The 10623-nt window shown below is 39.6% G+C and overlaps 1 protein-coding gene across 1 annotated transcript in view; it reads right to left on the bottom strand.

The window, feature by feature from the left end:
* The window catches only part of C2CD2 (C2 calcium-dependent domain containing 2), a 73996-nt gene that overhangs the window by 57808 nt on the left and 5565 nt on the right, over positions 1-10623 (bottom strand). The window contains exons 3-5 of the mRNA XM_015413762.1: positions 8003-8122; positions 2896-3000; positions 532-654 (exon numbers count right to left, since the gene is read on the bottom strand). Of these exons, the coding sequence (XP_015269248.1) occupies positions 532-654; positions 2896-3000; positions 8003-8122 (348 nt within the window). The remainder of the gene's footprint in view (positions 1-531; positions 655-2895; positions 3001-8002; positions 8123-10623) is intronic.

The following is a 10623-nucleotide window of genomic DNA, read 5'->3' on the forward strand; positions in this document are numbered from 1 at the left end:
CTCTCTCTTTCTTTCTTTCTTTCTTTCTTTCTTTCTTTCTTTCTTTCTTTCCCTCCTTTCATTCTTTCCTTTTCTTCTTTCCCTCCTTTCCATCTCTCTTTTTCTTTCTTTCCTCCGTGCCTTCTATTTCCTTCCTTCTTTCCTTCTCTTTCTTTCCCTCTTTCCTTCCTTCGTTTCTTCTCTCTTCTCTCTCTCTCTTTCCTTCCCTCTTTCCTCCTTCTGCGGTTCAACTCTGCTTCCCCTCCCCCCGCTGGCTGAAGAAAGGAAGGGGAGGCTTTTGAAGATGCCTTCCCCCCCTTTTGCTTTCCCTTCTGACATCACTTCCGGTGATGTCAGGGGGCATTGCATATGCTAATGAGCTCCTCCAGCTCTTTTTCTACGAAATGACCCCTGCTTGCACCTATTAACTTAATAGTTTTAATACTAAATATCATACAAAATACATGAATTAATCATGCAGAATAATGGAAGACACTGAGTTATAAAATTTTATGAGTAATTAAAGTGAACCTGTAGTGGATAATTAATTACCTGTATTGCTTTTACATCTGTACTTTTTGTACTTAAAATCATAGAGGGAGATGCTGAATTGATGAGATTCTGCAATATACCCTTAAGTTTCTTTGATGCTGTAGTATTCCCATCTGTCTGGACCTAGAAAGAGAACAACTGCATTGCTTACAAACCCAGAAAAGTCATGAGAAAAAGCTTTCACCATCCTTTCTGTAAGCATACGACTTTGCTCACTTAAGACTTCTGGAGCTATTTGCTCTACAAGAACTTACCACAAAACAGACATTTGCTCCTCCTTTTCTGCTAGTGAAATGCTAAAGCTGGAATTTATAGGCTGAGGCAGATGTACAGACATAGGTACTTTCTAACCCCATGATATGCAGTCTAACACAAAGCAAAGTGGATGTTTTGGAAGTTACCTAACATGCAGTACAGATTGGGAGGTCAGATCATGATTCCACATCTCTTCAAACTTTCTAATAGCAAATGTTGGTTATGGGGTGGAACCAAGAAAAATTAGAGTAGGAGCATCACATTAGGGGAAATTCTACCCAGTATAAGCTTTCTCTTAAGCTAGTATTTGCCTCAATTTGGTGACCTTATATTTCTTCTACTGGGGCAAATTTACACTGGGGAAAGCGTTAACCCCTGATTAATTTGTCCTTTTCCCCATGGCTGCTATTAACAAAATGAAGAAATGGGAGACCTGATCAAGCTATCTCCAATGCCTCATATAGTTTGACCTCTGTTACATATAATAGGTTGTGCCATTTTTACTGACTCATTAATTTTAGAATCTTTATAAAGAGAACTAATATTGATTACTCATTTTCAAGTTACCTGGTGCAAAAAAGTTTGGTTTTGATTACATCAGTAATAGCATGTTATTTCTATACCTAATTCACCTTGAAAGGTTTAAGTGAGTGACTAGAAGTCCAAGCTCCTAAGCAGAAACCCTACAACATTTGTAGAATTCAAAGGCAAGGAAACTGAGTAAATCATGAAAGCAAGACTCAGAGGACAGGTCAGTACAGCATTTTCACAACAAAATAATTTTGAGGGGGGAAAGTACAGAGCAGTAGGTTTACTGGCTTACAAAGCCCTAAGTACTACATTCCTTGCAGTCAAAGAATGCTAACATGAGATTATAAAGCCACAATGTTTTTTTATTAGGACAACATTGCCAGCCGCCAGAAAACAAGTAATAAGTATTAAGCCAAGGCCCAGAAAAGAAATCACACTGATTGGCTTGAATCTTGGCAAGCCCCCACTACAAGTCATTAGTGAAATTGCTGATCCACATTGCTCACCACAAAGGGTCTGCAGTCAGAATGCTGCATTTTCAATACTTGCCAACTAGGCACAATGAGCAACCTTGAGAATATTCAGCATTATATAGAAAAGCAAGTCCTTTGCTCGAGAAGTCCAAGTCATTTGTGATGATCATCCACATACAACAGAATCACCCATGGATGACAATGTATTTTTCAAAATATACAACTAAGATCACAAGATACAGGACATGTCTGAAACATGCTACTTCCACCCTCAAAGTGTTTAGTGTTGAAAACTTCAACCATACATAACATTTATCCTTAAGTGTTATGTTGGCATTTAAGTTACATCAACACTTGTTTGGAGGTTCTTTTTCCTGCTGTTGAATATCTAGTACTAGACTATGTCTAGAATCCAACTCAAGAATGGTTATTATGCATGCATGGCAGCCCCTTGTACCTTTTGGGGTGTCAATCCAAAATGGTCTCTGATTCTGGTAGTAGCTTTTTAGCAGGTTGATACTAGAAAGGGCAGCTTAAAAGCTCCTGTGTGCAAGAAGACCACATGATGGAGGATGAATACCACCCAATAAACCATTTTCTTTTTGCTCCACAAGCTGCTTTTCAAAACTTCCAAGTTTTAGAATCAGCTTGGCCTGTAGTTCAGGAGACTGATCTTCATCATAGGTATGGAAATTCAGCTGTGTGTGTGGAGTTAGGCATATTCCTCCATATTGTGGCTAACAGTAAGATATTTTTGTAGGCAGTTACTGCAATGGGAGCAGAAGCTTTTACTTACTCATACAATTCATGTATCAACAACCTTTAATTCTAGCCCTTTAATAGAAAATTCCAAAGCAGAACACTGAAGGATTGCATTTTTACATCCAATTTCAAAGCGTATTTGCTTGGAAGCAAAGAAACCATTTTAAAGAGGAATAGGCACCTTTAATGGGTTACTGGAAAACCCTGACCAGTTTGATCTGGATTTTACATACTGATAATCTAATGGGTTACTGGAAAACCCTGACCAGTTTGATCTGGATTTTACATACTGATAATCTTTAACTGTGATAAGTTAGATATAAGCAACTACTGCCAAACGTACCTGTTGCAGTATTATAGGCTTGACTTCAGTGTTTGTTTCTGAGGTGTGTATGAAAGACCACTTGACCTGGATGTCTTCTTCTCTGGCTTTCATTGAAAGTTCCAGCTGTTGATATATTAAATGTGCCACTTCAGTTTTGCCAGAGTGAACAGATTTATGCTTCAGTTCTAGACATACTCAGCAATTCAGTTGTCAACCACTGTGCTTGCTCATTGCCAGTTATAGAATATTTTGTGCTGTTCTTTGCCAGTTATAGAATATTTTGTGCTGTTCTTTGCCTTAACAGCCAAACATGGAACTCAGCTGCATGCATGATTCATTTGACCACAGCCATTTTCTCAGTTGTAGATTACAGCAGCTTGCTGTGTTTACCCTGAGCCATAGCAATCACTAATTTCCAATCAGTACTACTGTTAAAAATAAGTGCTGTTCCTCTAGGTTGTTCTGGTAATTGTTTTGTAAAACAGAATTTTCTTAAGAAGCATTTCTTTCAGCAAAAGTCAGCTTTTCCACCTTGAATGAGCCACCCACCCACTGAACTTCACAGCCCTATTGACTATTAATAGGATTCCAATATTCACCTAATAAAATCAGTGAAAGCTTAAAAAGAAACTTAATTTTGGATAAATATGCTTTTTTCACAAAAAAACAACAACAGTGTAATAACTGGATAATAAACCAAGTCTCAGTATTTAGTACACAGTCCCCAACTACCTGAACATTGAATGAAATCTTTTAAAAAGAAAACGTACTACTGAGTCAGAAATAGAACATATGGAATATCTTTTTTTGTTTTAAATTAAGTGCTTTTTAATAAGCCAGACTTTTAGAGGCCAGCTTGACATGAATAATTTCAGTTGTGAAAATAATATCATTTAGGGTTGCCAGCCTCCAGGTGGGAAATACCAAAAATCAACAAATACCATGCTACAGATGATTACAAAGTAACTCAAGTATTTTTTTTGTTTTTATATTATTTTTCTATATTTCTATTAAATTATTCACCATTATATTAATTATCACATTAACATATAGAAAAAGTCATATATCCAAACACCTAAGTATCAGCCTGGAGATACTTTTACAACTGATCTCCAGCTGACAGAGATCAGCTCCCCTGGAGAAAATGGCTGCTTTGAAGGGTGGACTCTGTGGCATTGTACCATGCTGAGGCCCCTCCCCTTCCCAAACCCTGCCCTCTCCCAGATCCACCCCCAAAGTCTCCAGGTATTTTCCAACCCAGACCTGGCAACCTTAATATCACTATGTACTCGATCAAAGCTTGCAAGTTAGCCAGTGTTAGCTGGTATATGTGAAAGGGATTTTTTAATCCTGCCTTTCCCCCAAAGGGCCCAAGATTACTCTAATGATGTCAGCATGTGATAATACAAATGAAACAATCCACACAATTAAGCATCAGCAATATATCTAACAAGGGTGGACCCACAAGAAACTTGCGGAGAGGAGGTATTCCCCCACCTTTGCTTCCTTTCCTCCCCCCCACTTTCTTTCTCTCCCCAAGCAAATCCCTCCTTTTTCTTTACAACCATCCACCAAGTCGATATCTCTCTCCCCCCCGCAAGCCATCCCCTTTCTTTCTCCCCCCCCATGCAAATACCCTCATCTTTCCCTTTCTCTTCCCCCCCCCCCAAGCCAATCACCCCTTTCTTTCTCCCTTCCTTTCCCCCTAACTTTGAGCCCGGGGGGAGCCAACGGTGGTCCGGCCCCCGCAAAAACCCCCCCCGCCGCTCTTTGCTCCTAGCTCCCCAAAAGCAGAAAAGTCCTAGCTCCCCAAAAGCAGAAAAGCCTGCGAAGGCCTCGTCGCTAGGAAAGCCATTGCTAAGGGCAGTCACGTGCTCAGAACTTTCCAAGGAGAGAGAGGGAGAGGGAGAGAAAGCTCCTCGTGGTTGATAAGTCCTTTCTCTGCACATGAGCAGAAAAAGCTGTTGTACTTTTGGGAGGATTTAAATATCCCCCGTATCCTTTTTTAAAGTTTTCAGATTTTTCTGCACATCTGGGGGGTGCCCCAAATGTGCAGGATAATCTCTTTTCCCTCCATGTGCCCCTGATCTGCGGAAATAAGTATCCGCATGCAGGGGGCCATGTTGGGAATTAGATATATAGATGCTGAGGGTATCTCATCCTCAAATCTGAATACTTGCATCCGAAGACTGGAGCCATGACAGACAAGAGAGATCTTTCTACAAACCTGAAAAAGCCTCAGGTCTACATAAAAATTTGAGGTTTTAGAAATACGTTAGGGGTTTATAACAATCCAAAATAAAAGAACCAGTACTTGTAGCTGTAAGAACCAAACCCTTTTCAGTGGCCATTGTGGGGGTTGCTAAGCAGCCACAAGTACTGCCAGCCTTCAAGTTTTGGTTTATGACAGCAATTGGCAGAGGAAGGGTCAGGGTCCTTTCCAGGGTTATTTTTGCCATTGAGGAAGGAACTCATATGAGCCAGACCTAGAAGCAACCGCCAGGTGCCTTTCTATCACACAACCTGCACGACTTGCCCAGGACCAGCTGCTTGCTACCATTCAACACCAGCTAACCCACAGAAGCCAGTGTGGTGTAGTGGCTACAGTTTCAGGTTAGGATCTAAAAGATCCAGATTCGAATCCCCACTCTGCCATGAAAGCTACCAGTCATACATACACAGTATAACCTAACTCACAGGGTTGTTGTGAGGATAAAACGGAGCAGTATGATTTAAACTGCTTTGAGCTCCCATTATAGAGAAAGAGGCATAAATGAAGCAAATAACTAATATAGCTGAAGATGGGGGACAGGTAAAAGGTAGGTAAGATGGGTAGATGAATATAAAGCAGGGAAAGGTGAAGATATAGGGAAAGAGGAGAAAGTGTGGGGAGATACAAAGGGAAGAGAGGTGCCCCCTGCAAGTCCTTGTGGATTCTCCACCATGCAACTGGACGATAGTTTTCCCAGGCAGAGATTGATAAGAGTAGGGAAGGAGGGAGAGTTGAAGATAGTGGGACAGCTAAAGGTAAATTGGCTGGTGGGCAGAAGGAGAAAAGGAAACAGGCAAATGGGAGAGGATGTGGGGGCTTTCAGGGTAACAAAAGAAGAAATAATGGGCAAGGAGAAAATGAGATACTCCCACAAGTCCTCGTGGGTCCCCCCATTTATTAATTACATGTCACAAAAAAGCAAATCTGGCTTATATACTAAACTTCATCTATACATTCCCTCACATTGCAGTAGTTTGCATCTTTTCTTGTCAAAGATGGTGCCCATCCAATCTCCTTTGGGAAGGCCATTTCATAATGTAACTATGACTGTTCTGACTGAGGCAGATCAAACATTCCACACAGAGACGGAGAATGATGGAATGAGAAATCAGAAACTGGGAGGAGCAGTGCAACTGGTATACAGATTAATATCAAGAGATTACTCTTTGTATACTCATCACATACAAAAGCCTCCATACTTTTTCCATGACCAGGAATTTTGGGATGTGTACATACATTGCCTGTTTTAACGCCCTCATGTTCATTCTGTGCAGAAATTACCCCTCAGCATTTTTTACCACAAGACTGAAACATCCAAATAGCATAAAGCTTTCTTGATTGTCTTTTAATAAGGCCTGCCTCTTGCCACCTTGCACAATATTGACTTATATCCCAAGGAGAGTGGGGCACCCTTTCGAAAGCCTTTGGGATGTCAGCCAAGAGCAGCTTAAACCTATCTAATCATGTGTTCTTTATACAGACATTAGGAAGAAGAGAGAAGCTAGTTAAGTGGGTGGGATTCTCATTTTGCTTCTCTCTCCTCCCTGATGACTATACAGTGAACAGCCCATAGAACATAAGACCACCACCATATTGTATACTTTGAAATGACCTGAATGGGGATCATTGGAAACTAGGCAACTAAAGTGTGTGTCCCCTTCATATCAATACAAAATAAAATAAATTTGCTTGAAATACACACACACACACACACACACACATAGACCTTTATTGGCATAACACAGGAACAATAAGGAAGGCAATGGAACAAATAAATCTAAATACAACTTCAGTCCTATTGTGTATTGAATAACAGGTGAATATCCTAATTTATGGCATTAATATGCCTACCAATTTAAGCTTTTTATGGCTACTTATACTCAAATGCTCTGTTATGCTACAGATACCAATAAATCACATATTTCAGCTTATATAAAAAACTTAGGCATCCATAAAAGCCTAAACTACTGGTTAAAAAAGACTGAGCTTTGATTCTCAGGATCAAAAAAATCCTGACAGATTCATCCAAACATACTCATGACAACTGTCTTGCATTCCCTCCCCCCTCCTTTTGCCCTGAACAGTATTTGCAACAGGCTGGACATATTCCTAAAGACAAAATTAAAATTTAGGTTTAAAAAGCTACTACAGATCAGTATGTTTCAGTCTGTGCTTTTATAAGACATCTGGAGATTTTTCAGGTATCAGAACCTGTAAATCCCAGCATAAAAGTTCTAGGAACTTAAGACAACCTGGGATTTTTTTCCCCCAGCATCAGCAAAGCTGGGGTGCCAATTCTTGGAGATCTGGGAGGGCAGAGAGCTCAGCAGGGAAGTGGTGTCACATCCAGTGATCCCACAGCCTGGCCAAAATAATCTTCAACTCCCCCCTTTCCTGGGAGGTCACTTCCTCACACAAAAATCCAAACTTTAAATTTGTTTCCCACCTCGTTTCACTTTCCCCTTGCCTTTTCCTCCCATCTTATATCACTTGTAGACTTAAGAATGCATTTGTGTGTCACCGTTATCCTAAATATTTGTCCTGGTGTAATTAGATTGTAGCCAGTTAAGTTTCATTCAACCTAAAAATCTCTCCAGGTTTTCCCCTCATTGTTAAGGAGAAACACCACCCCCCCTCTGAAAGAGTGAGCCAGCCAACAGCAGTCTCATCACTCTCTCATTTCCCAACCATCCTCTGGCCTTTAGTGTCTTTACAGAAAACCATCAATTTCTCACTCTTCTCTATGGTATATCATAAAAGGAAGTCTTAGAGCCTCCACCCTCCATAACTACTCTAGGCCTTCTGCTTCTTCTAGTCTTTATGGTAGAACTTACACAGAAGTCAAAATATTACCTGCAAATGAAATGGTGACAGTTTTACTCTGTAAGACCGACATTCTGCAGGAGCAAGTGAAGGATGGATCACATTGACTATAAACTGAATAGCATTTCCAGCTATGTTACAAGAGACCACCTGGAATAAAAACATGGCTTTAGTTAGAGATTGGAGATATTAATAAAGGAAACTAGCCAAAGTATTTATTTCAGTGCTAAATTGCTGGCATTTCTCAACCACTGTTCAAATGTTGACCACTGTAATACATTACCAACACTTGCAACATAAAAGGAATACAGATATTTTCTCTTTTTTTACAAACAAAGCCAGTCTCTTTCAGCAACATGTGATTCTAAAATTAGATGGAGGGTTTTTTAAGAGCAAATTTCTTGTACTGTCATGACAATGTTGCACATAGGAAAGTTCTAGTTAATTTTTTAAGCTACAGGAGAGTTGTTACCACATCACAGGCAATGACCACCATAAATCCTACTGCTTTCCATAAGACTTTGAACAACTAGAATAGGTTTAACTGGGTAGAAAGCTCACACATTTGGAGAATGGACAGAGGACAGGATTGTGGTGGTAAACTCTGTCCTTAATTGGAACACATGTGTGGAGATCACATACACAGAATGTATGTGCATAATCTTCTCTTTGCACCACTAGGAATCCAAAAAAGCATGGCGAGCACTGTACAAAGGGTCGCTATACATATGTTGTAAGAAACTAATGGTCATGAGTAGAACTTGCCTTCTGTTTTGCACATGTGCCCCTCTTCCAGGTCCACAAAAACTGACTACACCTGCTTAAGAGTCTGAAAAGGGCTTTAGGTATGACTAACTGTAGCTGGATCCAAATCTGTCAATCGTGAACTTCACAATCATATGCAAAGCAACCCTCATCTTAATCAGCAGTTACATGAAGGTATATTTATGAAATTATATGTGTTCTGCAATGTGCAAAATAGGTCAGTAACAGCTAATAAAAACATCCTAAGAGCCCTCCCCATCCCCACATTTCTGAAAAGCAAAACGAATTTCACATGTTCTAGAATGTTCTTGCAGTTTGGCGCAAACATATAACTTTCTGATGCAAATGTATCTAATAGTATTTTCACCATCTTATAAGAACACAAAAAATATTGTTTTACTTGCTAGTTTTGTAGCTACAGATTCAATTTGTAAAGCTGGGCTGGAATTGTGGGACCAAACAAAAAAAATATTATCGTTCCTATTTCTGACAAGACTTGAAGTAAACTTTTTCAAACTAAACCAAGAAACCACCACAGTAGTGTGCACATCTATGACCCCACTAGCAAGCATGGGAAAGCTTCCCCTTTATTTCTTTCCTACATTTGAAAATGCTAATGGCAGACTATACCTCTCTCATACTTCTTGCCTTTCTTTCTCAAGATATCCTCTTTTCCAAGAACGGCTTGGCCAAGTTATTCCTATTAAATATTTGCTGCCAATTTACTTTTAAAAATGGAAGAAATCTTTTACTTACACTATTTAACTACTTCTCAGGCATCACTTTTTAAACACATTGGCACCAAGTAAACCATCAAAATAAGGAAAGCACTCAGGGGATACACTCTCGAATTAGAGCAGAAACCTTCTCCAGTGCTCTGATTAATCTAAGTTAGTTTTCCTTTGGATTCATGTAAAGATAATGGGGTATTACTTTCAACATAGCTAAGTTTTCTTTAGTGACTTAAGACGCAGGAAAAATAGCAAAAGCATTCTGTCTATAAACATACACTCCTATGTAACAAACCAGTTATTAGTTACGACTGAGTACACAACACTGAAAGTTCTTACATCTCAAGCCACATAACAGGTAAACATTAAGTTACTTCACAGCTGTATTATTCAAAAACTGCAAAATGTGTCTGAAGTCCTTTATGGTGGTCTTGCTCAGGCTTAAGTAGTACTCATTGCACGATACGGCAATGAAGAATAGTTTCTAAAATATTTGACCCAGTTTTAAAAGTAACATGGGAAACAGCAAACATCGTTTTCCTAGTCAAATGCTATTTCAGTTTACCCAACAACATATAATCCAAGTAAATTACTTGCTTGGCTTCAGAATTCCAAACCATTTTCCCTCAGTTACTGAACAACACTTACAACATTTGATTACTTGTTATGCAAGTACCTTTCTTCATGTAGAGAATTATCTAGATTGCACAAACTGTCCTATGATAGTCAGTCAGATGGATGGCTTTGTTTTGCATTAGGTTTGGAGTTAATGATGTATATGCCCCTTTCAACCCATAGAAAACTTCAACCTAATACTTTTTACCCTTCAACCCTTAGAAACAGGCAGTTCAAACCTTCAAATGGAGCTGGTTTGCAAACTAATGGGAGAAAACTCTGCACAGTAGATACTCGTCTCTAGTGAACAGGTGGAAACTCAGATAAGCCAGGCTGCTCCTGTTTCAGAAGACTCCATGGACATTCTGAGATAAGAAAAAGCATTCACTTATGAAAGCTGTTTTATGCTGCAGCTAGGCTGATTTGAAATATAAGTACATAAAAACATAAGAGAAGCCAATGTTGGATCAGGCCAATGGCCCATCCAGTCCAACACTGTGTCACACAGTGGCCAAAAATACTAGGTGCCATCAGAAGGTT

The sequence above is a fragment of the Gekko japonicus genome, unplaced genomic scaffold, assembly GCF_001447785.1.
Source record: "Gekko japonicus isolate JY-2015 unplaced genomic scaffold, Gekko_japonicus_V1.1 scaffold803, whole genome shotgun sequence".
In the NCBI taxonomy this organism is placed as follows: Eukaryota; Metazoa; Chordata; class Lepidosauria; order Squamata; family Gekkonidae; genus Gekko; species Gekko japonicus.